The sequence below is a fragment of the Ovis canadensis genome, chromosome 3, assembly GCF_042477335.2.
Source record: "Ovis canadensis isolate MfBH-ARS-UI-01 breed Bighorn chromosome 3, ARS-UI_OviCan_v2, whole genome shotgun sequence".
NCBI lineage: Eukaryota > Metazoa > Chordata > Mammalia > Artiodactyla > Bovidae > Ovis > Ovis canadensis.
Window position 1 is genome coordinate 209405708 of NC_091247.1, and position 25682 is coordinate 209431389.

At 45.2% G+C, this 25682-nt stretch overlaps 1 protein-coding gene across 2 annotated transcripts in view; it reads right to left on the reverse strand.

Moving 5' to 3' along the window:
- The window catches only part of ETV6 (ETS variant transcription factor 6), a 287175-nt gene that overhangs the window by 25622 nt on the left and 235871 nt on the right, over positions 1–25682 (reverse strand). For both annotated transcript variants that reach the window (XM_069585674.1, XM_069585673.1), the window contains exon 4: positions 13664–13798. In XM_069585674.1, the coding sequence (XP_069441775.1) occupies positions 13664–13798 (135 nt within the window). The remainder of the gene's footprint in view (positions 1–13663; positions 13799–25682) is intronic.

Consider the following 25682-nt stretch of genomic DNA (forward strand, 5'->3'; position numbering starts at 1 on the left):
AACTGTGTTATTTTAAAGCAAATTATAGATTTTGATGGTGGTGGTTTAGTTGCTAAGTTGTGTCTGACTCTTGCGACTCTATGGACTGTAGCTTGCCAGGCTCCTCTGTCCATGGGATTTCCTAGGCAAGAATACTGGAGTGGATTGCCATTTCTTTCTCCAGGGGATATTCCCTACCCAGGGATTGAACCCACGTCTCCAGCATTGGCAGGCAGACTCTTTACCACTGAGCCACCAGGGAAGCCCCAGAAATTCTGATATCCTATCCTAAATACTTATGTGCTCATCTAAGAAAATAAGAGTCGGACACAACTGAGCGACTGAACTGAACTGAACTGAAGAAAATAAGATGATTTTCCTGTACAGTCACTGTAACATTGTCAAACAAGAAAAAACAAAGAATGAGGGGGGGAAAAAAAGAAGAAATAATGGCCAAACTGTCTTCAATTTGTTAACAACAGCAGCAATATACAAACTTAAAGATCCAAGAAGCTCAGAAAATTCCAAACAGGATAAATACAAAGAAAGCCACATCCAGGCACACAAACTGCTGAAAACCAAAAATAAACAGAAAATTGTGAAAGCAACCAGAGAGAAGATACACAGGGGGAAAGTTAGACTAACTATGGCTAACTGCTTTTTTAAATACCTAGAAAGAGAGTGTGCAAGCATGCTGCACAAGAAGAATAAGGACAGACTTCCCTGGTGGTGCAGCAGCTAGGACTCTATGCTCCCAAGGCAGGGGGCCTGAATTTGATCCCTGGTCAGGGAACCATATGCCACAACTAAAGAGTGTGCATGCCTCAGCTAAGACCCAGCACTGCCAAATACATAAATAATAAAAAATTAAAAAAAGATATGGATGGAGACCTATAGATTGAAAGAGACTTAAGAAACATGTCAACTTTTTGCAATGAAAAAGCAGATCCTTGCTTAGATTGTGATTCAAACCAACTGTAAAAACATTTATGCAATAGCTGGAAAATGTGACATTAAGAAAATAGCTGATGATACTGAGGAACTATTAGTTTTCAGGTGATATGATGGCTCAGTGGTTATGATTTTATAAAGGAATTAAAGTGCTTAATCAGCCTTGCAAGGGTATAGGTTGGGATGACAAGTCCTAACTTCCTCACTTTAATTTCAATGCAGACAAAAGCTTGCAGGACACTGATTAGCCCAGGAGTTAACTTTAATGGCTGAAATTATTAGTATGACAGAAATGATCTGCAATCATCTGGGGACGAGGCAAATTTTTCTTTCCATAGCTAATATGGATCTTAATCCTGCATCCACAAAAATGAATTTCTCTTTTGTCCACGTCACAGAATATCATCATTGTAAGCAATATTTAAGGCAGTTGCATTTTGAAGTTTCATATATTTTATTCTAAATGCCATTTATAGAATGTCTCCCTTTCCTTAAAAGCTTATTAAGGTTTAAAAATACTTAAGGATGATGAAGACCATGTACTGAGAAATCCTATTTCCTGAATCCATTTCCTGTCTTACAAATTTCAAAACGGACACAGGCTTTGGCCAGCAGCCTGGTTACCTGCAGCTTTTCTTTGATGTCCTAGGCGTCAAGGCTCAGTGGATGGGTGTGCACTTGGGGCAAGCCTTAGGAAGTCTGGGAGGACTATGAGAGGAAGAACTTTTCATGCCAAGGGTAAAAGAGGAACTGATGTAATGTCCTGGAGAGATTTCACTCTCTGTTCCTGCCCAGATTTTGGGAACAATGAGGGAGAGAGACAGTGCTCTGGCTTATCCATCTCTGATGTTACTTTTGACTCAGGATCTGGGCAGAAACAGGACTTGGATGGGCTTGATTTATTTATTTCTCTGCAGACACCACTGAAAGAGGAAGTACTTGATGAAGTTGATAACATTAACTGTGGAGAACTGGAACAGAGGGTATTTAATTCCAGGCTCCTGGTGGTCTGGGCACAACCACTGTCAAGGCTGAAAGGTCTGCAATGAGCCCTTCCAAGCTTTGTTTCAGTTTGCAAAAAGCACGCGCCCACGTATGGAGAGGGCTCTGATGTTGCTACCCTGCTGCCTCTGTTATTATAAGTTGGCAGCAGGGTATGGAAACTTATGAGACCAGAGCCGCCAGGCAGAGAAGCTCCGGACACAGGAAATGCACTCAGCGGACAGTGGGTGCATTAAATCCCCTAGATGTAGGAGTCTTCTGTCTAAAACAAGAAGATGTTTTTTTGGTCTGGCCTTGATGTCTGGGTTTGTTCTTGGTGAACTGCCCAGCTGGAAAACTGGGAAATTATCCACATTGCCCTTGGTCTGAAGGTCTTGATATAGTAGGGAAACGTACAAGGAAGAGAGAGGAAAGGCCACATACAATTGGTCACTTGGGATTTAGAAAGGGGGTGGGGTGCAGTGGGGCAGGGAATGTAGCTGGGACTGGTAGGGGACCTCCTTCTGGTGGAAAGTACTTTCTGACCCCAAACCTTTCTCCTTGTAGACCTCTTCTAGACACAAATAACCCCTTCTTCTCACTACCAAAAAGCCCCCAATAAGGTGGGACCTTAAATGTGATGGTCACAAAAAGAAGTCTGATTTCTTTTCTCATCCTCTTTCCTTTTATTTATTAGTAAAGTTTCTCTACTTAAAATTCATCAAAATTCAACCCCATTTAATCACACTGGGCTTCCTTGGTGGCTCAGATGGTAAAGAATCTGCCTGCAATGCAGGAAACCCAGGTTTGATCCCTGCGTTGAGAAGACCCTCTGGAGAAGGAAAAGCCTACCCACTCCGGCATTCTTGCCTGGAGAACTGCATGGACAGTCCATGCGGTCCCAAAGAGTCTGATGTGACTGAGTGACTAACACTTCCCACTTATTCACATTATGTAATGAATAACTAGTAGAACTTAAAAACAAAGCAAAACTGCCTTTGGTTAAACTCTTGGTTTTTGACTAGGAAATTTCCAGGGTAGAGCAGAGGCTAAGGTCAAGTTTATGTCTCCCGTACCAGGATCACCTTTCCCTGTTGTGTTATCCCTAAGGCTATGGATGATAATAAGAGCCATTGGTCAGGGAGATACAAATCAACAGGCCCAGCAGGTAACTCTCACTCATCATCCTCAGTACACTGGGATCCAGATTTTTTTTCTCCCTGAAAACACCATTTCCCAGCTGTTTTGTAGAAGATTAGCAGAAACCATGTGTGATAGAAAGACCTACACAAAAATTAAAGACTCTAGGTCTTGAGATGGAATTGAAAATAGATTTCATACATATAGTCAGGCTCTGTCACTTCTGTTAGGAGTTGATTTGTGCTCCCCCACTCCCAAATTCATGTGTTGAAGTCACCACCCCCCTAGTACTCCACAAAGAGATCTTATTTGGGAAAAGGGTCATTGCAGATGTATTTGGGTAAGAGAAGGTCATACTGGAGTAGGGGGCCCCTATTCTGACATGACTGCTGCCCCCCTGAACAAGGGAGGCTGGACACAGACATGCACATGCTGCATAAACCGGAGAGGTATGTTTTGTCACAGTCCTTACAATACGAACTGAAGCAAAGACCTTTCGGTGATGCCAACCATATGTGTGGTAGTCTTTCAGATGCACAGTATGTGAAGAGTAAGGAAATGTGGTCCTGGCTCTCACGGGTATCATAGTCTCATGGAAAAGGCAGACATGGGAAAACAACAACAGAAGCCTACAGGTGCTGAATGAAGAGTCAAGGGACACAGGAGGTAAGCCACGCAAGACCCATAAGCTAAGGATCTCCAAAAATTGCTGGCAAACCACCAGATGCTGGGAGAGACACAGCACAGATATCCCCCCAGCTTCAGAAGGAACCCATCTTGCTGAGACCTTGCTCTTGGACTTCCAGCCTCTAGAACTCTGAAGCAATGCACTTCTGTTGTTCAAGCCATCCAGTGCATGGCAGCCCTAGAAACTATCCCTGCTATCGCCTTTCCAGGATGTTCAGCTAAGACTTCCCACTGACTCTGTGCCTGCCCATTTCAGTGTTCCCATCTCACTCAACTGCCTCATTCAGCGGTCACTGAATTCCCCTGTAGGCCCCGAGAAGAAAACTGCCCTAGCTTGGAGTGTAGGATTCACACAGGTCTGAGGTCAAACACAGTAAATCCTCTGGAAGTGTCTAGAATTTTATAATCATTGGGTGAAAGGGGTTGAAAGAAACTAAACATGGGAATTCCCTGGCTGTCCAGTGGTTAGGACTCTGCGCTCTCACTGCTGAGGGCTCAGGTTTGATTCCTGGTCAGGCAACTAAGATCATACAAGCTGTGTGGTGTGGCCAAACACTAAAAAAGAAACAAAACAGGGGACGTGTAGGGCTCTGAGGCTTAATCTTCATCACTGTGTGCAGGATGGCCTCCAAAGGGCCACCCCTGTTGGTGGTTCAGTGCAGACAGTGTGGGCAAGTCCACATCAGCCATAAAGGGGGCTCTGTGCTCCTGGCTGGACACTGGCTCTGCTCTTTGCAGGGGATGCAGAGGAGTTTCCCTCAATCTCAAGAAAGCCCCATAAAAGAAGTGAATGGAGAAATCAAGCAATCAGGCTGCAGATGAGCCAAGTGGCCATTTGGAGGTAAATACTGTGAGCCATTTACAGGGAGGGGGTAAGGTAGTACAAGGGTCAGAGGGGAAAGAGCAAGATGATGTCATCAGAGGACTTCCTTCTCTGGAGGTGAGCCCAGTCCCCCACTAGCTCCCTTGTGTGCACGCCTGCTAAGTTGCTTCAGTCGTGTCTGACTCTTTGCGACCCCATGGACTGTAGCCCACCAGGCTCCTCTGTCCATGGGATTCTCCAGGTAAGAACACTGGAGTGGATTGCCATGCCCTCCTCCTGGGGATTTTCCTGACTCAGGGACTGAACCTGTGCCTCTTATCTCTCCTGCATTGGCAGGCAGTTTCTTTACCACTAGCATCACCTGGGAAGCCCTCTGAGCCCTTATCTCAAAGAAATCAGATGGCAGTTTCCAAGGGGTAAGAGAAGGGACTGATGTTGAAGCTGAAACTCCAATACTTTGGCCACCTGATGGGAAGAGCTGACTCACTGGAAAAGACTCTGATGCTGGGAAAGGTTGAAGGCAGGAGGAGAAGGGGATGACAGAGGATGAGATGGTTGGATGGCATCACTGACTCAATGAACATGAGTTTGAGTAAACTCTGGGAGTTGGTGATGGACAGGGAGGCCTGGCATGCTGCGGTCCATGGGGTCGCAAAGAGTCAGACACGACTGCGTGACTGACCTGAACTGAAGAGGAAGTCTCCTGAACACTTCCTGGTTACCTAGGGAGAATTATTCCTGTGTATTAAGGATCTCTGGACCCTAAAACATTTAGCTCAATATAGCAAGTTAGCCTCTGGATTAAGGACAGCCTCCACACCCCTGGAGAACAGAGGAGGCAGGGAAGGGGCATGGGTCCCCCTCAGCAGGAGGCTGATGATACAGATGGATGAAAAGCAGTTCTGTGCACCACCCAGGGTCTCCACGAGGTCCCATCACAACCTCATTCTGCATCAGGGACCAGGCCAGGGGTGAAAGGTCATGCTGCCCTGGGCCATGACACATAAGAGGCAAAGCAGGAAGAGGTGGCCCTGGAGAGGAAAGCGGGGTAAGGAAGAGAGGAATGAGGCTTAGTGCAGAGGAAAGTGCTTGGGTGCTCTGACACCGGGGACAACAGAAAGTCCTGGTGGGACCTTGTTACCTCTGCTGAACTCCACAGTCACAGGGATGAAAGGGTAGCAGAATATGGTGATTGTCAGAGCTGAGGGTGAGAGGAGACGGACAGACTAATAGAAAGATTCCAAAGGTTCGTGGGGAACCTATCATGTGTGAGGTACACAAAGAGTAGGCATCGCTTATTTTCAAAACAGCCTGTGTTCTTGATTAAGGCTGGCACTTTAAATGTACTTCCCCATACAAGTCCTGCTATAGATGGCACCTGGTTAACCCATGAGGAAGTCCTAGGATAATGGTGTGGGCAGGGAACAGGCCTTTCCTATGTCTGGATGCAGAAATCTGGTGTTTGCACAAAGTACATGGTATTGCAATAAAGGGAACAGTTAGGAAAATTGGAATCGGAATAGCATAGGGAACTGTAATCAATATTTTGTGATAACCTATAAGAGAAAAGAATTGGAAAAGATATATATAGAGATATATCTATGTCTGTCTGTCTGTGGGAGATTTTTGTCCTGTTAAGTCCATTTATCCTGGGGCAGTCAATGATCCAAATGGGTTAATTCAGGCCAATTTAGTATGAGGTTTTAACATCATTAACTGAAGACATACACTAGGGTCTCAAAAGTTACCTCTGACTCTTTTTTGGTTTATATATACCAGCTTCAAGTATAGATGGTCCCAGACATATGATGGATTGACTTAGCAATTTTTTAACTTTACGTTGCTAGGACAGTGATATGCATTAGGTGGAAATGACACTTCAAAATTTTGAATTTCAGTCTTTTTCCGGGGCTAGTGATATACAGGAGAAAACTCCTGTGGTGCTGGGTGGCAGCAGTGAGAATAGCTCTCAGTCAGCCTCATGATCATGAGGGTAAACAACTGACACCACCCTGTACCCAGATGACCATTTTGTTTTTCACTTGCAGTACAGTGTTCAATAAATTACATAAGACAGTCGACACTTTATTATCATCATTAAACCTTTTGGCTGCACTGCATGGCACGTGTGATCTTAGTTCCCTGAGCAGAGATTGAAGCCATGGTCCCTGCATTGGAAGAACAGACTCCTAACCACTGGGACACCAGGGACGTCTGAACACTTTCTTATCAGACAGACTTTGCATTAGATGATTTTTCCCAACTACAGGCTAATGTAAGTGTTCCCAGCATGTTTAAGATAGGCTATGCTGTTTGACAGGCTAGGAGTAGTAAATGCATTTTCACCTTAGGATATTTTCAGTTTAAAGATGCATTTCTCAGGCTGTACCCCCAATCTAAGTCTGAGAAGATCTATATTATGAAACAGGAACATTATAAGCAGGAGTGCTGGGACCTGCCAGTCTTTTGTACCCCATTCAGAGAATCTGTCTTGGTATCCTAATCTCCATAATTTTTCTACTTATTGTTTAATCATTTGTCCTATTTTCAGGGTACACAAAAAACTGATAAAAACATTATTCTGGTCAGCTCATTGATGTTGCTGTGAAATGAACACAGGTGCTGGAGCCAAGTGGGCCTGGCGTTAAGTCTAGCTTTGCCACTTGGTAGCTATGTGATTCGGAGAAGGCAATGGCACTCCACTCCAGTACTCTTGCCTGGAAAATCCCTTGGACAGAGGAGCCTGGTAGGCTGCAGTCCACGGGGTCGCTAAGAGTCAGACATGACTGAGCAACGTCACTTTCATGCATTGGAGAAGGAAATGGCAACCCACTCCAGTGATCTTGCCTGGAGAATCCCAGGGACGGGGGAGCCTGGTGGGCTGCTGTCTATGGGGTCGCACAGAGTCAGACACGACTGAAGTGATTTAGCAGCAGCTATGTGATTTGGAGGCAGGCTACTTTATTACTGGTAGCCTCAACTGTCTTATCTATAAAGTGGAAATAATATTACCCTCTTCATAGGGTGGTTGTGAGGATTAAATGATTTAAACATGGAAAAGCTTACATGCTTGAAAGGGCCTGGCATACAATGAGAACCCAATAAATGTTAACTGTTATTTTGGGATTAGGAAGTAGATTCATACACCTCATCTCCTTTAATTATCTCATTAAAATTGTAGAAGAATTCCTTCCTCCAAAGCAGTCTTTGGGCAGCTGGATTTGATGGGTGAGGTCAGGGGGAGGAAGTGGGATAATATTTTCTTCAGTAAAACAAGCATGTAAATAAAATTTCTCTGGTCTATCCCAGAATACAAGTCACCCTCCCCACCCTACACAAGGGAATGGTTTCTCTTTATGATCTGGGCCATGACCATGGGCTAGCTGGAAGAACTGAGAATGACAGGGCACTGACACCTGGAATTTCCCCTCCGCACTTCCAGTTTCCATATTCACCTGGTGGCAAGGAGCTGCCCCGGAGCAGAATTTCCACCTTAGAACCGTGTTGACTGCTACAGAAAGCAGTGACGGCACAGCAGGTGCGAACAGTTTCAAATTCCAGTGATGAAAAATCACCTCCCAGTCTCTCAGATGGGAGCACAGGAGAGGGTGGGACTAAAGGGTTGACATTATAGGAGGGTCACCTGAAGAGGTAGTGAGATGGGAATATTTGAGAAACACAGGTCCTATTTTTCCTCCCTGGAAGCTTGTGCATGTCCAGTCCAACACGGGTGGCTCTGCAGAGCTGATCTCATTCAGAGGCCAGACCGGATCAGAAGCATATTTTAATTGCTCAGTGAGCTTTTAGGGAATCACTCATTCAAGCAGTTCTAATACCAAAGGACCAGTGGCAATCCAATGTATATTTTGGGATAAAGCTTATCTCCTTAAATATTCTATCGGAGCCCAAATTCACTGCTTCCAGAACCCAAAGTATCAAAAGAAGTTAATCGTAACTGTGTGTAACAAAATAAATGTGTTTTATAAGCATTTGTAGGGGCTTCCCTGGAGAAAGCAATGGCAACCCACTCCAGTACTCTTGCCTGGAAAATCCCATGGATGGAGGAGCCTGGTAGGTGGCAGTCCATGGGGTTGCTGTTCGGATACGACTGAGCAACTTCACTTTTACTTTTCATTTTCATGCACTGGAGAAGGAAATGGCAACCCACTCCACTGTTCTTGCCTGGAGAATCCCAGGGACGGGGGAGCGTGGTGGGCTGCCGTCTATGGGGTTGCACAGAGTTGGACCTGGTAGCTTAGTTGGTAAAGAATCTGCCTGCAGTGCAGGAGAACCAGGTTTGATCCCTGGATTGGGAAGATCCCTTGGAGAAGGAAATGGCAACCCACTCCAGTATTTTTGCTTGGAAAATCCTAGGGTCAGAGGAGCCTTTTGGGCTACAGTCCATGATGTCCCAAGAGCTGGACACAACTTAGCAACTAAACCACCACCACCGTGACCATTTGTGGGTCTGAAATTTCTAGAGATGTTGTGCCTCCTGGTTTTGGTGAAATATGTAGTCTCTGGCCTGCATAGCTATCTGTTGTTTAGTCGCTCAGTTGTGTCCCACTCTTGGGATCCCATAGACTGTAGCCTGGCAGGCTCCTCTGTCTACGGGATTCTCCAGGCAAGAATACTGGAGTGGGTTGCCATTGCCTTCTCCAAGGGATCTTCCCAACCCAGGGATTGAACTCACATCTCCTGCATTGGTAGGCAGGTTCTTTTTCTCTGAGCCACCAGGGAAGCCCCAATAGCTATCTAAACACCTAACTCATCTCAAGCAGATAAAATGTGTCACCAACCAAAGAAAAGCAATCTATTTAAAATGAAGTTTTCATCATGAAGCAAGTGAGTGACGCTACTCTTGGTTTGATTACTAAGAGGGGTATTATTATCAAAAGTTCTTGATAAGATGAGATAAACGAGAATTGATGCTCAGCACTTTTGAGCATCACCAGACAGGACATTGTTGTGTTTTTCTGGATTTTAGTCGCTCATGACTCTGAAGGTACAGAATGTGTCTTATTCATCTTCGTATCACCCAGGGAGACTCAGTCCTTAGGACGTGAGAGTTCTAAGATCTGAGACCATTTGGTTGAATTTCCTGTCTTGTAACTGGGGTGACTAAGGGAGACAGAAATGAGAAACTGAGCCCTTAGGGCTGTCACAGCAGAAGAGAGGATTAGAACCCGGTTTCCTGATGGCCAGGTCCCATTCTTTGAAACATTATTTCTAAGCTGACTATGTGTCTAGAGTCCCATTTCACTGGGTTAAGTGTCTGGGTACAGATGAAAAGTTATATAGTTATCTTAGTTATATAATAGTGCCTTCCCCAGCCTTTCCATAACTATGTAAGAGTGAAAATGTTAGTCTCTCAGTCATGCCTGACTCATTGTGACCACCATGAATTGTAGCCCACCAGGCTCCTCTGTCTATGGGATTCTCCAGGCAAGAACACTGGAGTCATTCCCTTCTCCAGGGGATCTTTCCAACCCAGGGATCGAACCTGGGTCTCCCACACTGCAGGCAGATTCTTTACCATCTGAGCCACCAGGGAAGCTCAGTAACTAAGTAAGGGGAAGAGAAGAAGGCTGGTTCTTCTAGACGAAGGTGGTAATTTGAGTACTGCTTAGGCCCAAGTTATAACACAGTTGTATAACAGTGTACATCGCAAAGATAATGAATGTTTACAAAATGAAAGATCTGAATTCATAGGTCACCTTTCTCTCCCATCAGAGCCTCTGAGCTAACAGTGAACTCCTGGCTTGGCACTGCCACGCGGATGCTAGTACAGAAGGCGAGACTGCAGTGTAATGTACTCACTTGGGGTATCTGCAAGGAACTGTCGCTGGGATAAACAAGATATGCTTGTCCTGTGATATAAATGCCCGCTGTGAAATCATGAATGTCTGAGCTGGTCAAGTCGATGGCAGTGATGAGGTGAAGACACTGGGGGAGGTGGGGTGGAGGAGTGAATGAAGCTTTGTGTTTCCATGTCTCTGCATGCTTCACGGTGCCAGCCTGCTGAGGGGCTGAGCTGATTCTCTCTGGAGTGTCCTGCTCTTTCATTCTCAGCTCTGTGTCAAGTCAACAGCAACACACTTTTACATTGTTCTGTAACCCCAATTATGTAACACAAACAATTAGGGATGTAATATTGGATGCTTATAATTTCACTTTACAAATTTTCTCCGCCCAAGATCAGATCTTTCTGTATGTTAACGCACGCCCATATTAATATGTTACCAGTTTTCCCTGGTGGCTCAAATGGCCAAGTGTCTGCCTGCAATATGGGAGACCCAGGTTCGATGCCTGGTTTGGGAAGATCCCCTGGAGAAGGGAATGGCAATCCACTCCAGTGGTCTTGCCTGGAGAATTCTTTGGACAGAGGAGCCTGGGGGGCTACAGTCCATGGGGTTGCAATGAGTCAGACATGACTGAGCAACTAAGTTTTTCTTTCATTCATGATATAACAGTATTGATCCTAGGGCCAACTCATGTCAAGCTGGATATATATTTTTTTTGATGGAAAAGAACGGAAAGGTGGTTGTAGGTAGGGACTCTGTACACAGCCATTCACCTCTCTAGTTGGTCTCTTTTTGTCACCAAGTCCACCTACACATCTGGAGTTCTGGGGGCTGGCAGGCTCCTCATATCACCTTGTGCCTGGTACAGCTCTTCTCAAGTGATCCCATCTGACAGAGACCTGTGCTCCTTTCTGTGTGTCCACCTGCTTATGTGAGAGCAGGTGGAGGAGCAGGGCAGGTAGCATGATCACGATTCCTGGCCAACAGCTTGAAGGAACTGTCTCTGAGAAGGGGCTACTTTTAAGGGCAGGTCTCAAGCAGAGCTATCTGGTTCACAGGGCGATTGATCAGCCCTTGACCTTGGCCTCCTTAGCTCCATCCCTCTACCTACTGAGCTCACTACTGCCAACAGCACAGCACTTGAGGGCGTAGCTCACTAGGGCATTTTTGGTAGTGCATTTGTATTTTCTTGGTGGGAGATGGGCTCGGAGAGGGGCTGGCGTTCCCTACTGAGTGGCTCCTGCCAATGAGAACAGCAAACACACCTGCTCAGGAGCCAGGTCAGGCCGAGGGGAGGAGGGAGTTGTCATGAGGTGAGGCTATTGGCCACCAATCACAGCTGAGGGTACAAAGGGGAAGAGAAATTCCAAATAGGAGTTTTCTGTTTTATAAATAATGAGAAAAAGAGAGAGAAAACAGACAAAAGGACAAAGAGAAAACAAATAAAAGACAACCCCACCCCCAACTGGATTTCCCAGGTGGCACTAATGGTAAAGAACCTGCCTGCAATGCAGGAGGCATAAGAGACAAGGGTTTGATCCCTGGGTTGGGAAGATCCTCTGGAGAAGGGAATGGCAACCCACTCCAGTATTCTTGCCTGGAGAATCCCCACGGAGAGAGGAGCCTGGTGGGCTATAGTCCATGGGGTTGCAAAGAACTGGTCACAACTGAAGTGACTTAGCACGCACGCACCACCCCCAACAAGCCATCACACACATGTTGTATTTGAAGACGCAGCCTACATACTCTGCTTTTTGCCCTAATATCAAGCTTCGGTAAACTCACCTCTTGTTCTCTGGAGCAGCTATTGGCTACTATGCAAATGTATAGGGCAGGAACGGTAAAACAGCAGAGAAACCAAACTGGGACTGACAGGCAGCAGCTAAATTCAGCAAAGGTAACTAACGCTGGGGGAAGACAGGCTGAGAGGCACAGGCAGGGAGCCTGCAAGAAGCACAGGTTTATTCTCCATCATGGAGGCGAGGGGACCCGCTGTGAAATGCCTGGCACACGAAAGAGATGCCGGTCAGGTCGCCTGGAGCCAGGCTCTGTTTTGTGAAGTGTTAATTAAGAAAACACATAACTTCTCATTTTTTAATTTGCCAACAATGAAACAAAAATAGTGCTGCTCTGGGGGATGCTCCATCAGTTTAAGGAAATGCCTCTAGAAAAACAAACAAACAAAAAACACAGGGTTTTAGGCCCCTCATAATCTGATCCGAAGGATACATTTAAAAGAATTACTTTGGTTCCCAATTCAGGCAGAAAGATGTGGAGGAAATGCTCCCAGGAGGCCTGATACATTGCAGTTCAACAGAACAGGGAGCAGAGGAAGATTTTTTACACACTATTTCTGTCCCCAAACACCTGCTGTGGAACTCTGTCTGGGGCCACAATTCAATTCTGGTCTTTTGTTCTGTTTTCTACCAGTAATTTGATAAGAACCATGTAACTGGCCAGAGCAGAGCATTGCCTGGAACGTCTGAACTAAGTCCTCCCACTGAACACACGGCAAGACGCCGCCTCCGGAGCACGAGGACGAGACCTCCCCGGACCCCTATCGAGTTCATAGGGTTTGGGTCTCTTTTCTTCCACCAGCATATGTGACCCTCTGCTCAAAATCTTCAATGACTCCCCATTACTTTGCTCCGCAGCCCAGAAATCAAAGTCCTCCACGTCCTGCTTCTAATCTTACCTCCTTGGACTGGTTCTACAGCAGCGAAATGTGGATCACTGTTGAGACAGGGGGATGGCTCACAGGGCTCTAGTTAGTTTATGCTCCCTATTTGGGGTCTGTTTGAAACCTTTCTTCATCAAAGGTAGGGGGAAAAGAAAGATAAGCTCTGCAACCCCAGTCACATGATTGCTCTCCATTCTGTTGCTCTCAATTCCAGTTAGAGATTGCTAACTCCATCTTGGGTCTTCCTGGAACGTTCCCCCACTTCAGCCCTGCTTATCAGACCTTCGAGGAGTCCTGCAGGCCACCTCCTTCGTGATGCTGAACCTGATGCCTGCGCTGGCTGTCATCTCCCCTCCCACTGTCTCTTTATGGCGCCTATTACAGCTATTCTTTGTTATTGACATGCGTATCTATCTCATCTCCTCCCCGAGACTGGGAGTAGCAGAGAACCAAAGAGAGATCTTATTCACCTTGGCATTTCCCCTAGGGTCTCAAACACAATCAGTACTCAATAAACGCTGGTCAGATGAAAAATGAATCACGTGAATAAGAACAGAGAGACAGCGGAAGCTCTGGGGTTGGGCTACATCTCGGACGAGAGAGACACCTCCCGGGTACCTTCTTCATGGTTCTGGTGAAGGATGACTTCCTGCTGTGTGTGTATCGAGTTTCCGGGGTGGAAGAACGGTGAGAAAAGAATCCGAGGTTTCCTCTGCTTCAGAATATGCTGAAGGAGTTCATAGAGCACATCACCTGGAGAGAAAAAGGAGAGAGAAACAGGGAAATGGGAGTGTTCTGTTCAACAACTATTTGCTGAGCTCTGACTGTGCCTGGCACTGTCTTAAAGACACAATGTTGAGGAAGGTAGGTCTGTCCACGGGGAGCTTACAGGGGATAGGAGGTGGCACTAACACCCAGAAGGTCAGAGCCATGTGGGACTTTTAAAAAACTTTTTTGATTATGAAAATCATATACAAAAAAGGAATAGGAAGGGAGAAGGAAAACAAAAGTCATCTATAATCCTATTCCTAAGAAACAAGAACCCTGTTAATACTATATACGTATGTTTTTGCCAAATTGATGCTTTCAAACTATGGTGCTAGAGAAGACTCTTGAGAGTCCCTTAGATAGCAAGGAGATCAAACCAGTCAATCTTATAGGAAATCAAACCTGAATATTCACTGGAGGGACTGGTGCTGAAGCTGAAGCTCCAATACTTTGGCCACCTGATGCAAAGAACTGACTCACTGGAAAAGACCCTGATGCTGGGAAAGTTTGAGGGCAGGAGGAGAAGGGGGTGACAGGATGAGATGGCTGGATGGCATCACTGATTCAGTGGACATGAGTTTCAGTTTGAGCAAATTCCAGGAGATGGTGAAGGATGGGGAAGCCTGGTGTGCTGCAGTTCATGGGGTTGCAAAGAGTTGGACACAACTGAGCAACTGAACAACAATAACAGTATATGATATAGTTACAGAATTAGAATCAAGCTTATCATAGTTGAGTATCTTTTTCCCTTCACATCATTCAGCTGCTTTAGTAACTGCAATATAACAGCCTATTATAGGGATGTACCAGACTTTATTGGAAACTTAACTTGTCCCAACTTACTGCTATTCCTTTTATTTAAAAAAATCCTTTTTGTATCTATTTGCATTTCAGATTATTCAAAGAAGATAAAGTCATTAAGGATGAAAAGTTTTAATGTTTCAATGACAACTCATAGATTCTTCATAGAAATCTTCCCAACAGGGGAAAAGAAAAAAAGTGCCTTTTTCTAATCCACCCCAATCCCAGGCAGGAAAAGAATAAATATGGGAAAAAAAAATTACAAGTCCAATCAGAGGTGATAACTATTAATATTAAAGATACCCTATAATGAACTAGGATATTCTGGGAAGCTAAAACTTACGCTTCCTTCTAAAAATACACACAGCCATTGCTCCCAGGTTCCACCATCTCTGAAAACCATCTTTGGATGTCAGCCTCTCGCAGAGGATGGGAGGGGCTGGTTTGAACTGGGGGCCTTCTGTGCTGATATATTTTGTATTTGAAGTGTCCACCGAGTAGTTACTTAGCAAAAAAAAAAAAAAAAAAAGAAAGAAAAGCTGTAAAGCTGTCCTGGTGTTGTCCCTCCCCTTTGACTTAGCTCCAAGTTCAAAAACGCAGGTGGGTGCCTCAACACCCCTTCGACGTGGGTGATTAATCTTAAAAATACCACAGGCTTTTCTGACTGTCCCCCTACGCCCTTCCACACACAGATACGCAGTCAACAATTGTACCAAACAATGGGCTTTTTGTCTCTAATTTTAGCCATTTTTAACAGATACTTTAATTAACAACTTAATTTAACTGCATATTTTGGGCTATGGCTAAATTTTTTTTTTTTCCCCTTCAACTCAGTCTGAACCTGAGAAACACTCCAAATGAATTTCTTTGTTTCTGCAAACTTCTGCACCTTTTCTATCTGTACCAAATAAAGCTCCTCGACAGCCCGTCCTAAGTGATTCCTGAGATGCCCTTGGGTTTCGCTTTTGTTTCTTTCTCTATCTTTGAATTGTGGTCGTTATATTAATATAACTTACTGCCACTATTGGGGAATGGTAACCCACTCCAGTATTCTTGCCTGGAGAATCCCATGGACAGAGGAGCCTGGTGGGCTACAGGGGTCAAGAAGAGTTGCACACAAGTGAACAACTAACACTTTTACTGCCACTATTTATGACTGTGACCAAACAGAGCAAAAAGCCCTTAAGAACTGAAGACCTTATGCCACTGGGTCTTTCCTTTCATTGACACGGACAAGGAGCCGCATAGGTGTTCTGAACCAAACTTGAGAACGTTGTGTGTTTAAGGGAGAGCGATAACACACAACTGCGTGTGGCTGGGAAAGGCTCTGGAGCTCATCTAATTCAGACCCAGTAGTCATGGTGATGCTGTCGCTGACGAGATGAGGATACAGAGCCTGAAATACCGTCCTATTTTAATGATTCATATTTTAATCGCTCACAAAAATAAGTCCCTAATCAACACTTTGTTTCTTGGGGTTTAGCGTAAATGTCTTCCTGAACTTTTCCCATTTACGTGGCCTCGCATAGCTGATGTTCTGTCCCGTGGGTTTGAGCAAAGCTTTATTTCGGTAGTAGCCCAAGAGAAAATGAAAACTCTGAAAAAAAAAAAAAAGTGTTCCAGATGATTACTAAGAAAAATGGGCAGTAATTAATGTGCCCATTTAGAAAGGGGAGGCCAGGAAATGCAGACTGAGTGTGTGTGAGGGTGGCGGACTCTGCTGGTTTGGAGGTAGGCTGGTGTGCGGGGAGGGCCCTGGGGCCCGGGCTTCGGGACGAGCCTCGCTGCACCAGGCAACCTTGAGGAGGCCCCTGAACTTGCTGCGAAATGCAAACATCCCCCTCAGAGGAGAATGTCGAGCAGCAGGGTCTGGGAGCATGTGACACCTGGCCCCTCCTTGGAGGTCACTCCAAGGGCTCTGAGTAGGGAGCAGGCATAACTTTCTTTTCCATTTCTCTGTGGGTACAGAGAAAGCGAGTCAACAAAGCGATGTCCTTTAAGTTCTCCAGGCATCAGTTCCTCATCTGTAGAACGGCAGTATTAGCAGCATCTGGGCTTCTTTGATAGCTCAGCTGGTAAAGAATCCACCTCCAATGCAGGAGGTGGTTCAACTCCTGGGTTGGTAAGATCCCCTGGAAAAGGCATAGGCTACCCACTCCAGTATTCTTGGGCTTCCCTGGTGGCTCAGACAGTAAAGAATCCGCCCACAATGTGGGAGACCTGGGTTCAATTCCTGGGTTGGGAAGATCCCCTGGAGAAGGGAATAGCAACCCACTCCAATATTCTTGCCTGGAGAATTCCATGGACAGAGGAGCCCGGGGGGTGCTACAGACCACGGGGCCACAAAGAGTCAGACACAACTGAGTGACTAAGCACAACACAGCACAGTAGCATCTTCCTCCCAGGAGGGCTTCCCAGGTGGCTCAGTGGTAAAGAACCTGCCTGCCGATGCAGGAGATGTGGGTTTGAGCACTGGGCTGGGAAGATCCCCTGGAGAAAGGAAAGGAAAGTGAAGTCGCTCAGTTGTGTCTGACTCTGTGTGACCCCAAGGACTGTAGCATACAAGGCTCCTCCGTCCATGGGATTTTCCAGGCAAGGCTACTGGAGTGGGTTGCCACTTCCTTCTCCAGAGGATCTTCCTGACCCAAGGACTGAACATTGCAGGCAGATGCTTTACCGTCTGAGCCACCAGGGAAGCCCCTGGAGAAGGAAATGGCAACCCACTCCAGTGTTCTTACCTGAGAAATCCCATGGACAGAGGAGCCTGGCAGGCTACAGGCCTGGGGTCACAAAGAGTTGGACATGATTGAGCAGCTAAACAACCACCACCACCTTTCAGGGTGCCTATGAGGACCTAACGACATAATCACGTAATGTACTCATCACAGCATCTGGCAAACAGTGAGAACCCAGCAAACACCAGTTGCTGTGTGACTGCCACTATCTCCACTACTATTACAGATATTATTAACGTGGTTTAGGACAGACCTGTGGATCCTGTGGGAGAACGAAGCAGGAGTGTCTGGGTCATGGCCACGTTTATGTTCCCCTTTCAGAAAGGGCAAGGTGGACTGAGGCCGTTCCCCCATCTTGGTCTCTCAGGATGCCTCACCCTGGCTTGATGGGCTAAGCGGGGCCAACCTGTGCTCTGCCCTGTACTTCCCCAGGCCCTTGTGCTCCCCCTCTGCAGCCTTTCAACCCAAAATTGGCAAAGGGAGCCAGGCAGAGAAGGCTTCTCTCTGAGTGAGTTGGGGAGAGGAGGTCAGGCAGAGCTCAGCCAGTTCCTTACCTAAATTGCAAAAACGGGTAAGACAGCGTTCAGAAGTGGCACCTGTGACAGCTAGCTAAAGGGTGGGAGCCTGGGCCCAGGGTCCCAGGTTAGGGAAAAACATAATTCTAAGACTGCAGAGTACTGAACCAGTCCATCCACAGACATGTTTCCTTGGCGACCAGGAGCTCAGTTGGGGTACGTGGCTGGCTTAGCACAAACATCACTACTCTGGGGCAAAACCAACCCACTGCGTGTGTTGCTGTGTACGCCTGGCAGGAATATTTTGTGGCCGATAATGACTTGGAATCTTAGGATTCTACAAGTTTCTTAGATGGATTCGAACTTGTGTTCAGCAAAAGCCCCCTGCCAAGAAGTAGCTTTGGCTGAGTACTTCCGTGATGGGCAGCGGGCCACAGCATAAGCAAACCATTTTTGGACAGCTCTAGTCGCTAGAAGGCTCTTCTGCTGTGCTGGAAGCTGGCGTCCTCTGTAATCTCACGTATCTCGGTTCCTAGTTTTTGGCTTTTGGAGCAGCACAGCACGTGTGTCCCGTCTGCAACAGTTTCCTAAATAAATAAAGGTGCCCCTCCCCCAATCCTTTTCCATCTTCACTGGCCCCCAGTTCCTCCAGCACCCAGTATGCTTTCTGGCTGGCTACATTCTGAAAATCGTCATATACACAGGAGATGACATCTCGAAAGTGATATTAACAAAAAGATCTCTGGAATAAAGAAGATATTTAAAAAGAAGTTATATTTATTTGCCTGCTGTATAAAGAGCATGAGCCACAGTGCTATATATCTAACAAAGCGAATGACCACTGGCCTGAATTCAAGGCACTTGTTTAAGAAACTCTTGGCCTATTCAATCCTTGATAAATCTTCCCAGAAAAGATATAGCTAGTACTAACCCTAAAAGATGCTTCCATTGTACTAAGCAACAAAACCAAGGCTATTGTTTAAGGGACAATAGCTTTTGTTGGTTTCTCCCTCTATCTTTATGTATCCACATGCACAAGTGGGTTTGCTGTGAAGCTAGTGAGTTTCAGGGGCCTTCGTTTGCACAGTCCCATGAAAGGAAACCTAAGGGGCTTTCCTGCCAGGCTCAGTGGTTAGGGATCCACCTGCCAATGCAGGGGTCATGGGTTTGATCCCTGGTCCAGGAAGAGCCCACATGCCCATGGGGCAACTAAGCCCCTGCTCCACAACTACTGAAGCCCACACGGCCTACAGCCGTGTTCAGCAACAAGAGAGGCCACCACAGTGAGAAGCCTGCACACTACAACTACAGAGGAGCCCCACTCGTCACAACTAGAGAAGGCCCGTGCACAGCCACGGAGAGCCGGCACACCATAAATTAAAAAAAAATAGCCCACTTATTACAACTAGAGAAGGCCCGTACACAGCAACGGAGAGCCGGCACACCATAAATTGAAAAAAAAAGAAAGGAAACCCAGAACTGTGTGTCTTCAAATTATAACTTCAGGTCCTATAAACCCTAGATATACTCCTAGATACATGCATACACACACACACACAGAAACCCACAAACTAACACATACACAATTTTGTATCAGTGACCTTGATGTTAAAACTTAGGCATCTACTTTGAGAATCCTAAATTCTATTGTTTTATTTGCAATTTGTTTGAAACAAACAGTAGAGAGAGTGACCAAAACTGCTGCAAACTGCCTCAGCAATTTTACTAGTGTCTGAAGACCAAGAACATAAAGATGCTGTTTAGAGGGTTAATAAACTTACCTAAGTTTCTTTGCTTTTAGAAGGAAGAGCTTGGGCTCTGGAGCAAGGGAGTCCCAGGTTTGAATCCCGGTTCCTCTATTCATCAAATGCATGTCCTGAGGCACACTACCTATTCTCTTTGAGCCTTAGTTCAAGGCTTAAATATTCTTTTGTATCAAATGAGAACAATGCCTAGACTTGGCAGGGCTGTTATGAGGATTAAGAGATGATAGGAATGAGCGTCGGCCCCAGGTCTGCTCAGGAGATGGTATTCCTTGTGACTATGATGATTATTAACTGACATGTCTCCAAAAAAATCTGGAAACTATTTGCTCTGCTTCAGTACTTTTTGTCTTTCAAGGACACACGTAAGTTTCATAAGGTCACACTCATAAGAATGGAAATTTTTTTCCAGCTGACGTCATTTCACACACATATTTCTAGTTCGCCGTTTCTTTCCCTGTCCTAGCGTGCGTGCAGTGTATCTTCAACTTCTTCCTATGGGTTTCTTCCCTTCAGCATTTAAGCAGCTTCAAGTGTTTTCTGTCTTCACACACACACACACCCCCCCACACTGTCCAACTCTGTTATCACCACGCCCCTCTCCGTGCACTCCTCTGGGCCCTCTGGTCTCCACTCTAACTGTCTCCGAAGTGCTTTTTTTTTTTAAAAGAAAACTGAGGTATAGTTGCTTTACAATGTTGTGTTGGTTTCTGCTGTACAGTGAAGTACATCAGCTAACCATGGATGTATATCCCCTGCCTATCTGCAGGAATCGAGATGCAGATGTAGGGACGGACATGTGGACACAGGGTGGGGGAGGGGATGAACTGGGAAACTGGGACTGATGTGCGTGCACTGCCGTGTGTAACACAGCTGCTGCTGCTGCTGCTGCGTCGCTTCAGTGGTGTCCAACTCTGTGCAACCCCACAGACGGCAGTCCGCCAGGTTCCTCTGTCCCTGGGATTCTCCAGGCAAGGGTACTGGAGTGGGTCGCCATCGTCTTCTCCAGTGTAACATAGCTAGCTAGTGGAAACCTGTCATACAGCTCAGGAAGCTCAGCTTGGTGCTCTGTGATGACCCAGAGGGGTGGGATGGGGGAAGGAGGGAGGAAGGTCCAAGGGTGCTCTTGCAGAGGTCACCTCCAGGTCATCAAAGCCAAAGGGCGATGTACTTGCCTCTCAGCATCATCAGCAGCACTAGTCACTGTCACCCCTCGCCTGGAACACCCTGCAGCTTCAGACCCGCCCCATCTCCTGGTTTTCTGCTCTTGCTGCTTCCTCGCCCTGTAGGGCTCCCAGGCCTCTCATCGCCTTTCTCCTGGGTCATCTCAGCCCCTCCATGGCTGCCGTCAGCCGGTCTCCGCTACATCTGCTCCAGACACCCCTCCTCACCTGCAGAACCTTCGGTTACCTCCTACACACATCCTCTTGCCTGCCACCCGGGCACCACACGTCTTACGTGCTCGACACCAACGCCTTTACAACCCTCGGTGCTTCCTACTGCTGCAAATCCCCGGCTGACTGGGTCAGAAACAGGACTCACCCTCGACTCTCTCCTTCTCATTCAGCATCAGCAAGACTTACAGGCTCTGCCTTCTAAATACTCCTTGAATCACCTGCTTTTCCCTGCTGGATGTCTTAGTTTCAGTCACTTGCCATCGTGTCTACCGACTGCCCTACATCCCACTTCTCAGTTCTGTGTTTCATCATGCCAGTCTCTGCTTCAGACCGTGAATGGCTTCCACCTGTCTTTAAAATAACATTTAAAGTTCTGAACATGATCCATAAGGCCTGTATGATCTACTGAAGTGACTCAATGAATGGCTGTAAAGCTACAGTGTATTCCTCTATATTTATATTCTCCATATTTTTTTAAAGCCCATCAGTTCCCTACTGGAGGTACTATGGGCATTTTCAGTTTTCACCATCATGAATAGAATTACTAAGGGTATCTTTTTCGACTTCCTATTGGATTGCTTCCATGGGATTTTTCTTTTCCTAAAATGGTGTTATCAGTGAAAGGGTACGATTAGTTTTAAAGTTCTTATTATATACTGCTGATTCTCCAGAAGAATTGGACCAATGCAGAGTGCCATTGACAGGGGTACCCAGAGCCCCTCCCTGTGGGGTTTCACAGTGTTTACCTTCTTGAGTTCAGTAGGTTTAAAGCGGAATCTTCACATTATTAAAAGCTGGCATTTTTCTGAGGTGACAATTTACTATGTACACATCCTCCTACGAAGATGATCAGAAGTAACACATTCTTACATGTGCAAAGTGTTCTCTTTTCTTTTTCTCTCTCTTCTGTTTTTATTCAGAGATTTTAGTTTCCCTCTGATCAGCTACAAGAAAATAACAGCATATATGGTGTGGGAGGGACACTATTCAACTCTCTGCTGCTCTTTCCTGCCTGTGACAGGTTCCAAGTGATATCTGAGGCCTCAGTCCCTTCAGTTTCATCATAAATTCAACAGTGAAAACACCAACTCAGACACAGTCCTGGGAGAGCCCACTGGTGGTCTAAGAACATTCCCATCATGGGACTGTTTGGCATTCCAGCTCTGCTCTATCTTCGTTTCCAAGCATTCCACTCAATCCATTTTTATAGCCTGATTGAATTACAAATCTTTTAATTTAATACAGAGTGCTTTCTGTGACCATAAAAATAAATTCCTCTTTCACTTAGGAACAAATATTTGAAATTTATTTGATATCCATGTCTTGGACACAGAGATCCTGGGAAAAAAGGAGAGCAGGTTGTGGGAAATTGGGATATTATATATATATAATATATATCTAACATAAATATTTTATATATATTTAAATATTTACTTATTTATTTGGCTGAGCCAGGTGTTAGTTGCAGCATGCAGGATTTTTAGTTGTGGTATGTGAAATCCTAATTAGTTGCAGCATGTGGGATCTAGTTTCTGGCCAAGGACTGAACCTAGGCCCCCTGCATTGGGAATATGGAGTCTTAGCCACTGAACCACCAGGGAAGTCTCTGAATATGATATCTAAGAGGAGACTCACTCAGGAAGACATCTAGAAAGACAACTGCCTTTACTTGCATACAGAAGATAACGTAAGGTAAACCAAAGAATAAGTTGTGAGAAAACCTAAATATTGTGACATAAGCATGCACTGTCAACTACAGGAAGTACTGTATGTTTCACATGTTAAAATATGACTCTGCATAGCAGAGCGATCAGTCACCACCACCATTTCACCAATGGGATAAGCAAAATGCTAACCAATTCCGTGACTTTCCTGTAATTGATTTATCTGAGCATTTTGTTGATGGGTAATACACATATTTTTGGCTTGTTTTGCTCAAAGACACAGGAAGAGAAGAGAGAGGCAACTTTGGTATCTTCAGTCAAGGGTCGTGTTTGTTGGAACTCCCACACTTTAGGGCTAAAATTCCCCTCCGTGACCCATGCCCTCAGACCCTGTGACTTGAGACTAAAGCAGCCAGTGGACTCAAGCCAGCAAACCACCTACCACTGCTTAATAGAGATTAATAGGCAGGTTGGTTTCCTAGGAAACATATGTAGATACAGACCAGTATTTAAGTTTAACCTTTAAAAGAAATTTAATGTATCTGAAAGTCACAAGCAAAGCACATTTCCAAAGAAAAAGATTCTGGTGGGCTGGAGAGGAAGAAACGCTTTGTAACATCACACTCCAGTATGTTAAAAACTCATTTACTTAGTAAAACCCCAATATATTTTTTGATGAATTAAACTGAAGGAACTTTGAACGTTTCTTGTTTTTTAAAAAGCATTGATAAAAAGTCTAATATGAATTAAATTAATAACACTTTTTGTTCATTTAAATAAGGAATACATAAATACATCCCACCCACTCCAGTGTTCTTGCCTGGAGAATCCCAGGGACAGAGGACCCTTGTGGGCTGCTGTCCATGGGGTAGCACAGAGTCGGACACGACTGAAGAGACTTAGCAGCAGCAGCAGCAGCAGCAGCAGCAGCAAATACATCCCACCTGAGTATCTTGCAATGGATAACTCTAAATGAGAGTGCTAATATCAATGCTAACTTGTCTGTTCCTTTGGATTAATGTGTTTTCTCAGAGTCTTAAAGAGGTCAAGTAACAATTGGAGTTATTCATTTCAAGGCATTCAATAAATTCATAAAATTCAATGAAATTCCTTTGAATTGAATCATCCCAGACCATTTAATGTGATAACTACCCAGTTGCCCAAGGACTAGATAAAATAATCCTGTCTGGGTGAGGTTTATAAAATAGACATTCTTTTACACTTTTCCTTTAACTTTGTGAATATTATAAATTTGTCATTCTGCTAAATCCTGATTGGGAGATTATTTCAAAGAAAAGCTACCATTTGTATTCACCCTTGAGATCTTCTGTGGGAGATGATATCTTAAACTATATTCCCTGTTTTAGTCTAGTGGTTGAAAAGGGAGGACCTTTGTCCTGAAAGTGGACAGCATAAATGTAGTTTGTTTAATTGGTTGGAGAATGTGGGGTTCAAGGAGGCTACTGTATTTGACTGAAGGTATCTTAATAGTTCAACTAATTATAATTGATCGAACTCTTGTTCTCTCCTATCTACATATGGGATGAGTTGTGTCAAGGAATGTTATTTCTGTGTACAGAGAACATAACTCTGGGTGAGGCCAGGCAGGAAACATGGCCGGGAGGAAGCTGTAAACATCCACTCCTGGTGATGGCCTATCAGATCCTTTCACTTCATTCTAGCAACACTATGACTAGTGAGAAGCTGCTGCTGCTTTGTGCTAGGCAGCAAAAAAGATTAAAGACAGACAGGAAAAAACTGGGTAAAGTCTAGGCTTTTTCATGGTATACAGTCATGAAGGAGAGGAAAGTATCTATTTACTGCCTATAGGTGGGAAGTCGTAATGCTTACGCAAAGCTTAACACTTTCAGTGGTTGAAGTTGGGTTGAACTATAAAGAGAGTTTGGGATCCCTAGGTTGAAAATTCCATTTTATGGACAAGGAAGATAAGAGCAAATGAGGTGATGATATATGTGGAAGAGGCACGTGTAGAATCTGGACCTTCTGACATCTACTACATTGAAGGCAAGAGCAAAGTGGAGGTCAATAGAAGCAGTGCCAAATGTTTCATATGAGAAACAAGGTTTTCTATTTATACCTTGTCTCTACCTAAGGAGAAGGTGAGCAGGTATATCACGCCCTCATCACATTGCTGGCTGGCTACCTACCTCATGGGAAGGGTCATCTCATCTTCTTATTTCTGTCTTCCAATTCCTCTGACAATACTCCTATTCTGTGGCAGGTTTTCTGATAGCCCCTACTGTCAAGCATCACCTTGATATTCTGTCCATGGCTTTCTGGTTGCTGCCTTAAAATTAAATTACCCACAGCATAGATTTATCTTTAGTCTCAGCTCAATGTAATGGGGGATGCTCTGAAATCTATTATTCCCAGCTTGGCCTGGCTTCTGTCTCAGACTTCTGCAGAAAAGGGCACATCTTCCTGAATGTTCTGGCATCACTTGGCCAAAATGCCAGGATAACCATTTCATGCCTAAAGCATATTATTTTGGTGTCACTGATTCTGTTCTGGACTTCAGTGTCTCAAATTAGGACTGTACCTGGTTTTCCTGCTTTTAGTGACCCAGTGAATCTACCCTATGTACTGATGGCAAACGTCTATAGAGCAAGTCCCCTACATACAAACCTTCAAGTTGCAAACTTTCAAAAATGTGAATGTGCTTGCCCTCCATCTCTTATTGCTGATGGTCCTTCAGTTCCACCATCTACTGCCTTCTCTCCCTCCTCCAGTCAGTAACTCTTCTTACCTGTTCACTGGATGCCAGCCCCTGTATGCCAGCTGTTGGACTACACTACTATACTCTTCAAGGTACTATGCTGCTGCTGCTGCTGCTAAGTCGCTTCAGTCGTGTCCGACTCTTAGCGACCCCATGGACTGCAGCCCACCAGACTCCTCTGTCCATGGGATTTTCCAGGCAAGAGTACTGGAGTGGGTTGCCATTTCCTTCTCCAATGCATGAAAGTGAAAAGTGAA